The sequence below is a fragment of the Oncorhynchus gorbuscha genome, linkage group LG24, assembly GCF_021184085.1.
Source record: "Oncorhynchus gorbuscha isolate QuinsamMale2020 ecotype Even-year linkage group LG24, OgorEven_v1.0, whole genome shotgun sequence".
Lineage (NCBI taxonomy): Eukaryota > Metazoa > Chordata > Actinopteri > Salmoniformes > Salmonidae > Oncorhynchus > Oncorhynchus gorbuscha.
In genome coordinates this window covers 32,306,319-32,324,272 of record NC_060196.1, presented here as the reverse complement: position 1 = coordinate 32,324,272, position 17,954 = coordinate 32,306,319, and the positions used below count along the sequence as shown (strand labels likewise).

The window sequence follows — 17,954 nt, the reverse complement described above, 5'->3', positions numbered from 1 at the left end:
GGCAAGACGGAGCTGCTCTTCCTCCCGGGGAAGGACTGCCCGTTCCATGATCTTGCCATCACGGTTGACAACTCCATTGTGTCCTCCTCCCAGAGCGCTAAGAACCTTGGCGTGATCCTGGACAACACCCTGTCGTTCTCAACTAACATCAAGGCGGTGGCCCGTTCCTGTAGGTTCATGCTCTACAACATCCACAGAGTACGACCCTGCCTCACACAGGAAGCAGCGCAGGTCCTAATCCAGGCACTTGTCATCTCCCGTCTGGATTACTGCAACTCGCTGTTGGCTGGGCTCCCTGCCTGTGCCATTAAACCCCTACAACTCATCCAGAACGCCGCAGCCCGTCTGGTGTTCAACCTTCCCAAGTTCTCTCACGTCACCCCACTCCTCCGCTCTCTCCACTGGCTTCCAGTTGAAGCTCGCATCCGCTACAAGACCATGGTGCTTGCCTACGGAGCTGTGAGGGGAACGGCACCTCAGTACCTCCAGGCTCTGATCAGGCCCTACACCCAAACAAGGGCACTGCGTTCATCCACCTATGGCCTGCTCGCCTCCCTACCACTGAGGAAGTACAGTTCCCGCTCAGCCCAGTCAAAACTGTTCGCTGCTCTGGCCCCCCAATGGTGGAACAAACTCCCTCACGACGCCAGGACAGCGGAGTCAATCACCACCTTCCGGAGACACCTGAAACCCCACCTCTTTAAGGAATACCTAGGATAGGATAAAGTAATCCTTCTACCCCCCTTAAAAGATTTAGATGCACTATTGTAAAGTGGCTGTTCCACTGGATGTCATAGGGTGAATGCACCAATTTGTAAGTCGCTCTGGATAAGAGCGTCTGCTAAATGACTTAAATGTAAATGTAAATGATTTCCATACTGTGCCACACAGCAATGATGTGGGCAAGAAAATCTAGGGCGAGTTAATTGGTGAACTGTTGGAATCATGGAAATATAATGATTATTCTAATTCTATAGTTGGAATATAGTGGGCTGCACCTTTAATGCATTGTTGCCTGTCATGTTAACAAATTAATAAGTGAGTGAAAAAATTACTGTCAGGGTAGGGACCAAAGTGTTGGTCAGTGTTTCCAGGTGATCCTAAATATATGTTACATTACATGTTTTCCTACTTCATGAAGCTAGCCAACATATTCATGCTTTGCCTATTCCTCTCTGTTAAGATGCCATTGCACAAACATGCTTATCTAGGCATAGATCAGCACTGGTACCCAGCAGTATTACCTAACAGACTATGTTTGCTCTGACTCACATCTAGCCAGCTAACTAGGGATTAGCATTAGCGGATAACACAAATTATTTTAGCAACCTTACTAAAAAAAGACAAAATAACAAACAGGAGTTTGCAGACAACAAGGTACACAAACTAATAGTGTACAGTAATTATAGAACGCTTATGGAAAGCAGCATGTCACCAACATTTTTGCATCCATCTGACCATGAAGAATAAACGGCAAGAAAGTGCTTGTGACTCCGTGGTCGAGCAACTGCTCTCTCGTTGAGTGACAGGAGGCAGGGCTTGGTGTGGTTAGGAGAGAGATGACTGAACTAGAAAATGGCGTAAACTATCAAATTGGACATTACACGTGTCGGAGTTGCGCATCACATTTAACAAACCAAACACTGAAATTCAAAGTAAAAACTCAAACCGGTCTGTGCAACAATACCGGTATATAGTAAAATACGGTATACCGCCCAGCCCTAAATGAAGTACAGAAGTATCTCATTTATATAAGTATTTACACAACTGAGTCAATACTAGTGGTTAGAGCGTTGGGCCAGTAACCGAAAGGTTGCTGGATCGAATCCCAGAACTGACAAGGCAAAAATCTGTCGTTCTGCCCGTGAGCAAGGCAGTTAACCCAATGTTCCCTGGGCGCCAAAGATGTGGATGTCGATTAAAGCAGCCCCCCACACCTCTCTGATTCAGAGTCAGTTGAAGGCATTCAGTTGTACAACTGACTAGGTATCGCTCTTTCCCTAAACTTATTGACTCAATACATTTCAGCTTTTCAGCTTTTAATAATAAAATATTATTGAGTCAATACTAGTCAATTATAAAATATTATTAAAATGTAATAACAAATGTAATAAAAATTAGTACATGGTTGTCATCCACTTATAAGCCTACATGTATAATATGTTGTTGTTAATCTCATGTTAACATGATATACTGTATCTTTAGACCCTAGTAGTGAACCTATTATAACATAACATTATACACTACAGAGTCTGCTGTTATGTAGCAAACAGTGAGCATTCTGACATTTCCTTATAAAACAGCCGATGTTGTTAATAACATCTCCTATGCAGCAATGCTCACCATACATAGGTCCCTAGTGCCCAAATATTTGTACAAATAAATCAATAAAACATCATTCTATTTTGACATTATGGGGTATCGTGTGTAGGCCAGTGACAAAACATCTCCATTTAATACATTTTAAATTCCGACTGTAACAAAACAAAATGTGGAAAATATATAATTTATCCTATAGACTTGGCACAATGCTTTTGCACTATGAATATGTCTATATAGTATAAATTGTATATTGTGTATTCATTCATGTACACTGAGTGTACAAAACATGCTCTTTCCGTGACATAGACTTCAATCAGTGTAGATGAAGGAGACAATTGAGACATGGATTGTGTATGTGTGCCATTCAGAGGGTGAATTGGCAAGACAAAAGATTTAAGTGCCTTTGAACGGGATATGGTAGGTAGTAGGTGCCAGGCGCACCAGTGTGTCAAGAACTGCAACGCTACTGGGCTTTTCACGCTCAACAGTTTCCCGTGTGTATCAAGAATGGTCCAAAGGACATCCAGCAAACTTGACACAACTGTGGGAAGCATTGGAGTCAACATGGGCCAGCATCCCTATGGAATGCTTTCGACATCTTGTAGAGTCCACGGCCTGTTGAATTGAGGCTGTTCTGAGGGCAAAAGGGGGTGCAACTCAAAATGAGGAAGTCCCTCTCTTTTTACTACTGTATGACCCACCTGCAGGCGTCCGTCCAGGGTCCTCTGGATGGTGACACACTTGCTGGGGTGCACACCGTTGGTGGTGATGGCGGTGATGAGTGAGTCCAGCTCGTCCTTCTTCTCCTTGAGCTTCTTCACCAGGCTCTCGATGGCACGCTTGGCGAAACCCTCATTCTCGCCACCCTGCCGGTGGCACATGAGGCTGTGCACAATGCTCAGGCAGGCGTCATTGCTGCTGGGGGCGTTTACCGACATGATGCTGCCGAGGGAGGATGGAGAGGTCAGTGATTGGCATAATGATAACCCTTTACATATGTTAATTACACTTGTCATAAAGGTTCAGGTGCATGTAAAATGACACTGTCTTGACATTCAGTTGTTATGCCATGTTAATGACAACATTGTGATACTGTTATGGCATACAATTCAAAATACTGTCCTACGATAGGACTTCATAACTCCTTCATAACCCATACTGTATTCATGAGAACAGACATGAGTGCACACCATTAGCGCATACAGACACACACACAAAACGTAGGGAAGTTGTGTATCAAGGCTTGTGCTTTTAGTTTTTACGACTTGCGAGTGTGTGTGTTATCATTCTTTACTGGCATTGTTACTCAGCTGATAACCCTCAGTACAATGACCCAACACACCTCCAGGCTTTGTAAGGACTATTTGACCAAGGAGAGTGATGGAGTGCTGCATCCGATGACCCTGCCTCCACAATCACCCGACCTCAACCCAATTGAGATGGGTTGGGATGAGTTGGACCGCAGAGTGAAGGAAAAGCAGCCAACAAGTGCTCAGCATATGTGGGAACTCCTTCAAGACTCTTGGAAAAGCATTCCAGGTGAAGCTGGTTGAGAGAATGCCAAGAGTGTGACCACAGAGTGAAGGAAAAGCAGCCAACAAATGCTCAGCATATGTGGGAACTCCTTCAAGACTCTTGGAAAAGCATTCCAGGTGAAGCTGGTTGAGAGAATGCCAAGAATGTGCAATACTGTCATCAAGGCAAAGAGTGGTTTCTTTGAAAAATCTCAAATATAAAATATATTTGATTTGTTTAACACTTTTTTGGTTACTAAATGATTCCATATTATTATACTTTTATTTCAACAAGGAACACAGACTGAGACCACGGTCTCTTTTACAGCTGGACCCTGCGTACACATGTTTACACATACAGTTTAGGTACAATGATTAAGAAACTACACAAGACAAACAAAACGATCACAAATAACACAAAAGCAGCAGATTGTTACATTTCCACACAGGTTATTCCCCTAACAGCACAAGAACTTGCATTACCCGAAGCAGTTACAAGCAATACAAAAATCCTCCAATAAATGTTTAAAATGGGCAAGGGGGACAAGTGTCATGTTTTGTCTTATATCATCTTGTCATTTTGCTTTTCCTTCTGTTCGTTTCCCCCTGCTGGTCTTATTAGGTTCGTTCCCTTTTTCTATCCCTCTCTCTCCCCCTCCCTCTCTCTCCTCTCTCTATCGTTCCGTTCCTGCTCCCAGCTGTTCCTATTCCCCTAATCATCATTTAGTCTTCCCACACCTGTTCCCGATCCTTTCCCCTGATTAGAGTCCCTATTTCCTTTGTGTTCCGCTCCTGTCCCGTCGGTTCCTTGTTTTGTATTCACCATGCTGTGATTGTGTTTCGCCCTGTCCTGTCGTGTTTTTGCCTTCATCAGATGCTGCGTGTGAGCAGGTGTCTCTGTCTACTACGGCCTGCGCCTACCCGAAGCGACCTGCAGTCTGTGGCCGCTTCTCTTGTCATTCCCCTCTACAGACTAGAGGATTTCTGTTATTCCCTGTTTGGACTTGAATAAACTCTGTTTCTGTTATGTCGCTTTTGGGTCCTCTATCACCTGCATGACAGAAGGAACCGACCAAGTAATGGACCCAGCGACTTCAGACGCTCGTTACACTGCCGTCGAGATCCAAGGAGCCATGCTCGGCAGACACGAGCAGGAATTGTCTGCTGCTCGTCATGCCGTGGAGAACCTGGCCGCTCAGGTTTCCGACCTCTCTGGACAGTTCCAGAGTCTACGTCTCGTGCCACCTGTTACTTCCTGGCCTGCCGAGCCTCCAGAGCCTAGGGTTAATAACCCACCTTGCTACTCCGGGCAGCCCACTGAGTGCCGCTCCTTTCTCACGCAGTGTGAGATTGTGTTCTCTCTCCAACCCAACACATACTCTAGAGAAGAGCTCGGGTTGCTTACGTCATTTCACTCCTTACTGGCCGGGCTCGAGAATGGGGCACAGCTATCTGGGAGGCAAGGGCTGATTGCTCTAACAAGTTCCAGAACTTTAAAGAGGAGATGATTCGGGTTTTTGACCGTTCAGTTTTTGGTAGGGAGGCTTCTAGGGCCCTGGCTTCCTTATGCCAAGGTGAACGGTCCATAACGGATTATTCTATTGAGTTTCGCACTCTTGCTGCCTCTAGTGAGTGGAACGAGCCGGCGCTGCTCGCTCGTTTTCTGGAGGGACTCCACGCAGTGGTTAAGGATGAGATTCTCTCCCGGGAGGTTCCTTCAGATGTGGACTCTTTGATTGCTCTCGCCATCCGCATAGAACGACGGGTAGATCTTCTTTTATGTGCTACATCACCGGGCTCGTGGAAGAGAGCTCGCATCAACGGTGTTTCCCTGCTCCGCATCGCAACCATCTCCCTCCTCTGGCTTTGAGACTGAGCCCATGCAGCTGGGAGGGATTCGCATCTCGACTAAGGAGAGGGAACGGAGGATCACCAACCGCCTGTGCCTCTATTGCGGAGTTGCTGGACATTTTGTTAATTCATGTCCAGTAAGAGGCCAGAGCCCATCAGTAAGCGGAGGGCTACTGGTGAGCGCTACTACTCTGGTCTCTTCATCTAGATCTTGTACTACTATGTCGGTCCATCTACGCTGGACCGGTTGGGTGCTACATGCAGTGCCTTGATTGACTCTGGGGCTGAGGGTTGTTTCATGGACGAAGCATGGGTTCGAAACATAACATTCCTTTCAGACCGTTAGACAAGCCTACGCCCATGTTTGCCTTAGATGGTAGTCATCTTCCCAGTATCAGATTTGAGACACTACCTTTAACCCTCACAGTATCTGGTAACCACAGTGAGACTATTTCTTTTTTGATTTTCCGTTCACCGTTTACACCTGTTGTTTTGGGTCATCCCTGGCTAGTATGTCATAATCCTTCTATTAATTGGTCTAGTAATTCTATCCTATCCTGGAACGTTTCTTGTCATGTGAAGTGTTTAATGTCTGCCATCCCTCCCGTTTCTTCTGTCCCTACTTCCCAGGAGGAACCTGGCGATTTGACAGGAGTGCCGGAGGAATATCATGATCTGCGCACGGTCTTCAGTCGGTCCCGAGCCAACTCCCTTCCTCCTCACCGGTCGTATGATTGTAGTATTGATCTCCTTCCGGGGACCACTCCTCCTCGAGGTAGACTATACTCTCTGTCGGCTCCCGAACGTAAGGCTCTCGAGGATTATTTGTCTGTGTCTCTTGACGCCGGTACCATAGTGCCTTCTTCTTCTCCGGCCGGGGCGGGGTTCTTTTTGTTAAGAAGAAGGACGGTACTCTGCGCCCCTGCGTGGATTATCGAGGGCTGAATGACATAACGGTTAAGAATCGTTATCCGCTTCCCTTATGTCATCAGCCTTCGAGATTCTGCAGGGAGCCAGGTGCTTTACTAAGTTGGACCTTCGTAACGCTTACCATCTCGTGCGCATCAGAGAGGGGGACGAGTGGAAAACGGCGTTTAACACTCCGTTAGGGCATTTTGAGTACCGGGTTCTGCCGTTCGGTCTCGCCAATGCGCCAGCTGTTTTTCAGGCATTAGTTAATGATGTTCTGAGAGACATGCTGAACATTTTTGTTTTTGTCTATCTTGACGATATCCTGATTTTTTCTCCGTCACTCGAGATTCATGTTCAGCACGTTCGACGTGTTCTACAGCGCCTTTTAGAGAATTGTCTCTACGTAAAGGCTGAGAAGTGCTCTTTTCATGTCTCCTCCGTTACTTTTCTCGGTTCCGTTATTTCCGCTGAAGGCATTCAGATGGATTCCGCTAAGGTCCAAGCTGTCAGTGATTGGCCCGTTCCAAGGTCACGTGTCGAGTTGCAGCGCTTTTTAGGTTTCGCTAATTTCTATCGGCGTTTCATTCGTTATTTCGGTCAAGTTGCTGCCCCTCTCACAGCTCTTACTTCTGTCAAGACGTGTTTTAAGTGGTCCGGTTCCGCCCAGGGAGCTTTTGATCTTCTAAAAGAACGTTTTACGTCCGCTCCTATCCTCGTTACTCCTGACGTCACTAGACAATTCATTGTCGAGGTTGGCGCTTCAGAGGTAGGCGTGGGAGCCATTCTATCCCAGCGCTTCCAGTCTGACGATAAGGTTCATCCTTGCGCTTATTTTCTCATCGCCTGTCGCCATCTGAGCGCAACTATGATGTGGGTAACCGTGAACTGCTCGCCATCCGCTTAGCCCTAGGCGAATGGCGACAGTGGTTGGAGGGGGCGACCGTTCCTTTTGTCGTTTGGACAGACCATAAGAACCTTGAGTACATCCGTTCTGCCAAACGACTTAATGCCCGTCAAGCTCGTGGGCGTTGTTTTTCGCTCGTTTCGAGTTTGTGATTTCTTACCGTCCGGGTAGCAAGAACACCAAGCCTGATGCCTTATCCCGTCTGTTTAGTTCTTCTGTGGCTTCTACTGATCTCGAGGGGATTCTTCCTTATGGGCGTGTTGTCGGGTTGACAGTCTGGGGAATTGAAAGACAGGTTAAGCAAGCACTCACGCACACTGCGTCGCCGCGCGCTTGTCCTAGTAACCTCCTTTTCGTTCCTGTTTCCACTCGTCTGGCTGTTCTTCAGTGGGCTCACTCTGCCAAGTTAGCTGGTCATCCCGGTGTTCGAGGCACTCTTGCGTCTATTCGCCAGCGCTTTTGGTGGCCGACTCAGGAGCGTGACACGCGCCGTTTCGTGGCTGCGTGTTCAGACTGCGCGCAGAAGAAGTCTGGTAATTTTTTTCTGCTTCTGCTCCTGGTCTTGCTGTGTCTCAGTCTGTCCCTAGTTCTCATTTTTTTTTTTTTTAGAGTAGTACCCTAGTTTCCCTTTTTATCGTTTTTCGTTACGGTCCTGAGGAGAGGAGTTGGGTTCTTTCTCGGGACGTGCTGGACCGTTTGATCTATGATTTCCTCCGTTGCCGCCAGTGTTCCTCCTCGAGAGCGCCAGGAGGCGCTCGGTGAGTGGGGGGTACTGTCATGTTTTGTCTTATATCATCTTGTCATTTTGCTTTTCCTTCTGTTCGTTTCCCCCTGCTGGTCTTATTAGGTTCGTTCCCTTTTTCTATCCCTCTCTCTCCCCCTCCCTCTCTCTCCTCTCTCTATCGTTCCGTTCCTGCTCCCAGCTGTTCCTATTCCCCTAATCATCATTTAGTCTTCCCACACCTGTTCCCGATCCTTTCCCCTGATTAGAGTCCCTATTTATTCCTTTGTGTTCCGCTCCTGTCCCGTCGGTTCCTTGTTTTGTATTCACCATGCTGTGATTGTGTTTCGCCCTGTCCTGTCGTGTTTTTGCCTTCATCAGATGCTGCGTGTGAGCAGGTGTCTCTGTCTACTACGGCCTGCGCCTACCCGAAGCGACCTGCAGTCTGTGGCCGCTTCTCTTGTCATTCCCCTCTACAGACTAGAGGATTTCTGTTATTCCCTGTTTGGACTTGAATAAACTCTGTTTCTGTTATGTCGCTTTTGGGTCCTCTATCACCTGCATGACAACAAGAGTATCAAGTTTAAGTTTAGTCTGCAGGCTATTCCATAGGCAGGAAAAGGCAGCCATACGCAACTCTGTGGAGATCGCATGGGCCTCAAGGGTAATCCATGCTTGAGACCTGGTTTTAGGAATTATAATTCTAATGTTGATGAGTGATGATAAATAAGAAGGTAGTTTATTCAGAAGTGCTTTATAGACAAACACGAGAGCACGTTGTTCTCGTCTCATGGGCAGCGAAGTCCAACCTACATTTTTATTTAAAACACAATGGTGAGTACTGTAGCTAGCACCCGTAATAAACATAAGTCCGCAATGATAAGTAACATCCAGAGGTTTAAGTGTGAATGCCATAGCATGCATGTAGATAATATCCCCATACTCTATAACAGAAATTAAAGTAGCTTGCACAATTTTTCTTCTATTTGTAGAGGACAAACATGTCCTGTTTCTATAAAGGAAGCCTAGCTTGATATTTAGCTTATTACAAAGTTCATCAATAGGCATTTTAAAAGACAGTTTATCATCCAACCATATCATTAAGCATTTATATGCAGAGGCCTGATTAATTCGAAAGCCATCTAAACTCGTAAGTGCAAGTGTATTTCCAACCAACTTTTTGAACCTATTAAAAATCATAAAATGTGTTTTCTTTGCATTTAAAACAAGTTTCAGCTGAATAAAAGACCCTTGTAATATCTTAAAAACAGTCACCAATTGTGATAATGCTTGGTCAGCCGCTGGAGCAATAGAGTACATGATAGTGTCATCAGCATATAGATTAATTTGACACTTTATCTCGTCACCGATATTGTTTATGTAGAGAGTGAACAGTAATGGACCAAGTATGGAACCTTGTGGGACCCCTTTAATGTAATTTCATAGTTTTGATGTCTTCACTATTATTCTACAATGTAGAAAATAGTAAAAAAATAAAGTAACACCCATGAATAAGTAGATGTGTCTAAACTTTGGACTGGTACTGTACATGCTAACAATTATAATCTCCCAGAATGAGCTTGATCCAACTTGGCAACCCTAGTCTAGCCGGGAGGCATCTACCTGTGAGGGGAATGTACCTGGTACTTTAAAGTAGCCTGCCCTTAACCATTCTAGTTTCATTTGAAAAGGGGGAAAACATGTTTATGTGCTACTAGTGCAATGTGAATTTGATTAAATGAAGACCCCATACTCACTAATCAACATACCTTCCCTACCATGCCTGAGTTCAGGAGGCACAAAAAAAGAAAGGAGAAAACAGGAAGGTACTATCTAAAAAGGTAATGTCTAAAAAGAAATGCTTGATCTTATGTAAGCTCATTTCTGAACTGTTAGGCCAATAAAGCCAACATGTCACTATCAGGAACTCCGTAGCAAAACTGCAGCCTTGCTCTGTTTGTCTGTTAATACGCGCCAGAGGTAATCTAATTCTGCCATGAGAGCTATCATAACCTGTTGCATCTACGTGGCTAATTTGACTGGAAGTGACTCTGTTCTCCCTCTCCTCTCATTATCTTAATATCTGTCCATTTGGAAACATGCTCGCACAACAACATGGCTTCAAGCTGTGGGAGAAAGTCTCAGGCTACCTGTGTGTGTGTGTGTGTGTGTGTGTGTGTGTGTGTGTGTGTGTGTGTGTGTGTGTGTGTGTGTGTGTGTGTGTGTGTGTGTGTGTGTGTGTGTGTGTGTGTGTGTGTCCTCTCATGAAGAAAATTCATTGACACAGCTTCTTCAACATAGAACATCCATAAAAAGACAAACTCAGTCACTATAACGTGCCTCACATTACAAAAATGCCTGTCCTATTCATATCAAGTGATGCATGTCTTCGTTATTCAGGAAATACTGTATAGTCCAGGCCTACTGAGTTGGTGTTGTAGTTCAAAGCTTATCGAGAGCAGGATAGCACTGCTTTGATAGTCGTTTTTTTTAAAGCAGTCATAGAGAATGGTGTATGTCACCATCAAAAAACCTGGTGTGTCTGTCCTCTTACACTGAACAAAACTGAGAAGTGTCTAGGGGCAGGGGTTAAGGGGGTTACACTGGACTAGGTTAGTGTTACTCTGAGGTCATTGCTCCAATAGAGATTGAGGGTGATATTATGAGTGGATTTGAGGGCTCTGTGGAAAGGGGAAAGTCTCAGTTGAAGAGAAAGCTACGATGGTTTACAGTAGGTCACTAACCTTTTCTGAGTCAAGATCCCTTTCCTAGTTACCCCTTTTTCTCCCCAATATCATGGTACCCAATTGGTAGTTACAGTCTTCTCTCATCACTGCAACTCCCGTATGGACTCGGGAGAGGCGAAAGTCGAGAGACGTGTGTCCTCCGAAACACAACCCAACCAAGCAGCACTGCTTCTTGACACAATGCCCACTTAACCCGGAAGCCAGCCGCACCAATGTGTCAGAGGAAACACTGTACATCTGGCGACCGTGTCAGCGTGCACTGCGCCCGGCCCGCCACAGGAGTCACTAGTGCGCGATGGGACAAGGACATCCCTGCCGGCCAACCCCTCCGCTAACCCAGACAACGCTGGGCCAATTGTGTGCCGCCCCATGGGTCTCCCGGGCGCGGCCGGCTGCGACAGAGCCTGCACTTGAACCCAGAATCTCTAGTGGCACAGCTAGTACTGTGATGCAGTGCCATAGACCACTGCGTCACTCGGAAGGCCCTGTCAAGATCTCTTTCTGAGTCAAAATGCCAGCCGAGGCCTCCCGGATGGCGCAGTGCCAGCTGTGCCATCAGAGACCCTGGGTTCACGCCCAGGCTCTGTCGTAACCGGCCGTGACCGGGAGGTCCATTGGGCGACGCACAATTGGCATAGCGCCGTCCGGGTTAGGGAGGGCTTGGTCAGTAGGGATGTCCTTATCTCATCGCACACCAGCGACTCCTGTGGCGGGCCGGGCGAGGTGCGTGCCAACGTGCAGGTGCACGGTGTTTCCTCCGACACATTGGTGTGGCTGGCTTCCGGGTTGGATGCGCGCGGTGTCAAGAAGCAGTGCGGCTAGGTTGGGTTGTGTATCGGAGGACGCATGACTTTCAACCTTTGTCTCTCCCGAGCCCGTACGGGAGTTGTAGCGATGAGACAAGATAGTAGCTACTACAACAATTGGACACTACGAAATTTGGGAGAAAAAGGAGTAAAATTCACAACAACAAAAAAATGCCAGCCGAGAACTCCCGCTCAGATTTTTTTTAACATGACTTAAAAAACGTAAACCTAAACAACAGTAACCCATTGAAAACAGTACTGTAGCAATGAGGTATGTGCAGTAGGCTATAGGCCCAATACATTACCACCGCATATTGGCTTTGCTTGAATTGCCTTGCCAATGCATTGTTGTTCTGACCATTGTTTTTAAATATATTTCAAAATTTGAGGTAGGTTATATGATCACACCGGTAATAGGTCAGTTGTTGTATTCTGAGTGAGCATACATTTAAGTGTGTTTCTTCATCTGATGGTCAGTCTCAGTGGAGGGAGAGAGCAGCAGACTGAGGGTCTGCCTATCAACATCCCTCCGCTCTCCCTTTCCTCCCCTGACACTGACCAAAACGTTCTGACCTTAGTTCCGTTGTTTTGTCTTTGTTTAAATGGTCAGGGCGTGAGTTGAGGTGGGCAGTCTATGTTTGGTTTCTGTGTTCGGCCTAGTATGGTTCTCAATCAGAGGCAGGTGTCATTAGTTGTCTCTGATTGAGAATCATACTTAGGTAGCCTGGGTTTCACTTTTGGTTTGTGGGTGTTTGTTTCCGTGTGAGTGTTTGGGCCACACGGTACTGTTTCGGTTTTATAAATTCACCTCATCGTTTTGATTCAGTGTTCAGTGCTTTCTTTTATTAAAATCATCATGAACACTTACCACGCTGCGCTTTGGTCCGATCCTTACTCTTCCTCAGACGAAGAGGAGGAAATCCGTTACACTGATGGCGAAACTCGAGTCGCACCACATTATTTCTGCCTCATGCACAAATTAAGTTTGTTATTCCTATGAGCAGAGAAAGTGAAATGTTTCTCAATATTAAAAAAGATAATAATAATAATGCAAGCATATCGATACACTTTCCTACTCAATCATTTAATCTGCAGTGCTGGTTGTAGCGCGAGTGGAAGTGGGAAGAACATGCATTTTATGGCTTATAAAAGTGTTGAATAAAAAGTGTTGACAGTGCTGACTAAGAACTTAAAGCGAACTCACTCATAAAAACAGCAGCTCTTTGCTGTATTTGTTAGCGTCTCTCTTTCGTCATGGTTTTAAAAGTGTTGAAATCTCACAGTATACATTTTGCTGTAGCTTTCTTTTGGGTCTGCTACGTTACGGCAGACACTGTAATCTGAGTGCACTTGATTTGCTCTCCGGGCCCATGGGGAAAGCAGAGTTTGTTGTACCTTCAGACTGGTTCAAAATGGGAACATTTCGCCTAACTAGTGCACCTACCGCCAACAGCATGAGAGGAATAAAAAATAAAAAAGGAACGCAAGCATTAATAATTTTTCAGGGGGGGGAATATGTTTGGCGATCGACTACGAATGCCCTGGAGATCGACCAGTTTGGTTAGTAACCACTGGTCTAAGGACTGTTGATCAACCTGTCGTAAGACCGACTACAAACCAAGCTTAAGAAAAAGCAAAATTAAAGTATTCAGAAGTGAATCCATGCAACAGGTGACCAACAATAAGGGCAGTCTGAGAAAAGAATGATAGCCTGGCATATAGATGTGATTCTGTAGGTATATGATAGATTTGTACTAAACTAGGGCCTACCCCACAATGAATAGGTATATAACTACAAAATTATCAAGTGAGCAATTAATGAAGGAAGGACTACAATTCTGTTCTGACACTATTCCTCTAGGCCAAACGTACCCTCTTAGGGCTGCCCCATTTTGTAGGTAAAATATTATGAAAATGTAATAACAATGAGCACAAGGTTGTCATCCACTTATAAGCCTACATGTATAATGTGTTGCTGTTACATTTCATGTTAACATGATATACTGTATCTTTAGACCATAGTAGTGAACCTATTATAACATAACAGTTATAACAGCGCCCAAATATGCTTTGCCAATTGAAGATGTACTGTTTTATGGCAGTGTCTGGTACACTTGCACTTGACTATAAACTCATCTCATGGAATGGAAAGGATCCTTACATGGAAAAAATAGACTACAACCAAAACACAGCATTGCTGTTGTAACCTTCTTGGCCGACCCTTACATTATTCTAACTCAATCTAACCAATTTTCAAGCCATACATTCACTTTACTAGGATCTTCCGCGGAGACGTAAACACTGCCACACCATATTTGGTCATTACGCGTCACCAAATCTAGGCTACCGTCTAACGTCTAAACATTTTAAGAAATCCTGGTAGGGATGATAAAACGCTTTCGGCATTGTATCAATCTAATCATACGAAAGCCGGCGCTACAATGCAACTCATTACAGTAGCATATTTGAATAGAACATCAGAAGTTGATAAGATAGAGGGCAAAATGTCATATCAACTACCTTTCCGAAAAAATAATCGCCAATGCAGACTAACGTTAGACAGTCATGCAGCCAGTGAAATCACTGTAGGACCAAATCATTCGAAATAAAAGCAGCTTATCTTAAGCATATCATAAAAACCAAGACACACAGACACACTCCCCAGACACATGCCTGGTTGATACAACTAACGTTAGCGAGTAATCAAGCTATTTTGCTTGTCAGGACCGGGTACAGAAATCTCCTCAACAACCATATCCTATTTAGTATGATTGGAGAATGAAGAGCCTCCGTGACGAGAAAAAGCCGCATACTTTGATAAATTAACTATACTTACACATCAGCCGGAGTATTGAAGGATAAGAAGTGAAATAGTGGTGAATGTGGTGCACTGAGGTAGCTAGTAATCCGACTTTCCTTCCTCCCCTAAGGGGCTATCTGCTTCTATCCCTGTCGATATGACTATCAGCCTCGCTGTCTCCGCTCGTGCATCCTGCTAGCGCCCAGAAACCTCGCGCTCCGTACAATAACAAAAGAAGGAAGATATTGTGCGCGTGAGTATCTCGCTGAGCACCAGCCAATGGGGCCTCCGGTCTCAAAGGGACGTCGGCTCTCAGCCAATAGTGACGAGGCTTTCACGATGAAAGATTGACATATCAACGCGACTGTTTTTTTAAAGTGGCGCCGCGGAGATTACCACGCCCCTCTGCCCTTCCACACTGCTAATGACTAGTGATGTGTGTTGTTGGCTATTATCATTATTTTGTACATTTATTTAACTAGGCAAGTCAGTTAAGAACAAATTATTATTTCTGTGGGTTAACTGCCTTGTTCAGGGACAGAACGACACATTTTTACATTGTCAGCTCAGGATTCGATCTTGCAACCTTTCAGTTACTGGCCCAATTCTCTAACAACTAGGCCACCTGTCGCCCAAGTAGGCCTACACACCACCCCAAGTTTGATGACTTTTGTATTGTTTATTATGTCCCTATTATTTTTGCACCACTAAGCATTTCCCTGTTGTATTCTGCGCCCAGCACGGTACACATGACAAATAAACTTTGATTTGATTTGACCCTCATATGTTAACTCTAGGGTCATTTTAGAGTGAAACTGAAGGGGCATGGCTAACAATGACAGACAACAAGGTACCATGGTGACAAATGGGGCAATTAGTACTCCACTTGTCTTGGGTAATACATTTGATCTACTGAACTCTAGAAAGGGTGTGATAACTTTTCTTCTAAACCAACCATCAAATCAAATGTTATTTGTCACATGCGCCGAATACAACCGTTGTAGACCTTACAGTGAAATGCTTACTTACAAGCCCTTAACCAACAATGCAGTTTTAAGAAAATACCCCCAAAAAATGTAAGAGATAAGAATAACAAATAATTAAAGAGCAGCAGTAAGTAACAATAGCTAGGCTATATACAGAGTCAATGTGCGGGGGGCACTGGTGCCAAGGTAATTGAGGTAATATGTACATGTAGGTAGAGTTATTAGGTGTCTGGCAACATGACTGAATACAAACAGTGCAGCTATTCCCTCCGTAAGGCTATCAAACAAGCTAAGCGTCAGTACAGAGACAAAGTGGAATCTCAATTCAATGGCTCAGACACAAGAGGCATGTGGCAGGGTCTACAGTCAATCACGGACTACAGGAAGAAATCCAGCCCAGTCACGGACCAGGATGTCTTGCTCCCAGGCAGACTAAATAACTTTTTTGCCCGCTTTGAGGACAATACAGTGCCACTGACACGGCCTGCAACGGAAACATGCGGTCTCTCCTTCACTGCAGCCGAGGTGAGTAAGACATTTAAACGTGTTAACCCTCGCAAGGCTGCAGGCCCAGACGGCATCCCCAGCCGCGCCCTCAGAGCATGCGCAGACCAGCTGGCCGGTGTGTTTACGGACATATTCAATCAATCCCTATACCAGTCTGCTGTTCCCACATGCTTCAAGAGGGCCACCATTGTTCCTGTTCCCAAGAAAGCTAAGGTAACTGAGCTAAACGACTACCGCCCCGTAGCACTCACTTCCGTCATCATGAAGTGCTTTGAGAGACTAGTCAAGGACCATATCACCTCCACCCTACCTGACACCCTAGACCCACTCCAATTTGCTTACCGCCCAAATAGGTCCACAGACGATGCAATCTCAACCACACTGCACACTGCCCTAACCCACCTGGACAAGAGGAATACCTATGTGAGAATGCTGTTCATCGACTACAGCTCGGCATTCAACACCATAGTACCCTCCAAGCTCGTCATCAAGCTCGAGACCCTGGGTCTCGACCCCGCCCTGTGCAACTGGGTACTGGACTTCCTGACGGGCCGCCCCAGGTGGTGAGGGTAGGTAACAACATCTCCTCCCCGCTGATCCTCAACACGGGGGCCCCACAAGGGTGCGTTCTGAGCCCTCTCCTGTACTCCCTGTTCACCCACGACTGCGTGGCCACGCACGCCTCCAACTCAATCATCAAGTTTGCGGACGACACAACAGTGGTAGGCTTGATTACCAACAACGACGAGACGGCCTACAGGGAGGAGGTGAGGGCCCTCGGAGTGTGGTGTCAGGAAAATAACCTCACACTCAACGTCAACAAAACTAAGGAGATGATTGTGGACTTCAGGAAACAGCAGAGGGAACACCCCCCCTATCCACATCGATGAAACAGTAGTGGAGAGGGTAGCTAGTTTTAAGTTCCTCGGCATACACATCACAGACAAACTGAATCGGTCCACTCACACTGACAGCGTCGTGAAGAAGGCGCAGCAGCGCCTATTCAACCTCAGGAGGCTGAAGAAATTCGGCTTGTCACCAAAAGCACTCACAAACTTCTACAGATGCACAATCGAGAGCATCCTGGCGGGCTGTATCACCGCCTGGTACGGCAACTGCTCCGCCCTCAACCGTAAGGCTCTCCAGAGGGTAGTGAGGACTGCACAACGCATCACCGGGGGCAAACTACCTGCCCTCCAGGACACCTACACCACCCGTTGTTACAGGAAGGCCATAAAGATCATCAAGGACATCAACCACCCGGACCACTGCCTGTTCACCCCGCTATCATCCAGAAGGCGAGGTCAGTACAGGTGCATCAAAGCTGGGACCGAGAGACTGAAAAACAGCTTCTATCTCAAGGCCATCAGACTGTTAAACAGCCACCACTAACATTGAGTGGCTGCTGCCAACACACTGTCATTGACACTGACCCAACTCCAGCCATTTTAATAATGGGAATTGATGGGAAATGATGTAAATATATCACTAGCCACTTTAAACAATGCTACCTTATATAATGTTACTTACCCTACATTATTCATCTCATATGCATATGTATATACTGTACTCTACATCATCGACTGCATCCTTATGTAACACATGTATCACTAGCCACTTTAACTATGCCACTTTGTTTACTTTGTCTACACACTCATCTCATATGTATATACTGTACTCGATACCATCTACTGTATGCTGCTCTGTACCATCACTCATTCATATATCCTTATGTACATGTTCCTTATCCCCTTACACTGTGTATAAGACAGTAGTTTTGGAATTGTTAGTTAGATTACTTGTTGGTTATCACTGCATTGTCGGAACTAGAAGCACAAGCATTTCGCTACACTCGCATTAACATCTGCTAACCATGTGTATGTG

At 45.6% G+C, this 17,954-nt stretch overlaps 1 protein-coding gene across 4 annotated transcripts in view; it reads right to left on the bottom strand.

Moving 5' to 3' along the window:
• Nucleotides 1-14,785, bottom strand: part of LOC124013125 (mothers against decapentaplegic homolog 4-like) — a 46,137-nt gene extending 31,352 nt beyond the window's left edge. For all 4 annotated transcript variants that reach the window (XM_046327303.1, XM_046327305.1, XM_046327306.1 and 1 more), the window contains exons 1-2: nt 14,614-14,785; nt 3,024-3,264 (exon numbers count right to left, since the gene is read on the bottom strand). In XM_046327303.1, coding sequence (XP_046183259.1) covers nt 3,024-3,260 — 237 coding nt within the window. In that variant the 5' untranslated portion in view covers nt 3,261-3,264; nt 14,614-14,785. The remainder of the gene's footprint in view (nt 1-3,023; nt 3,265-14,613) is intronic.
• Nucleotides 14,786-17,954: the final 3,169 nt, after the last annotated feature.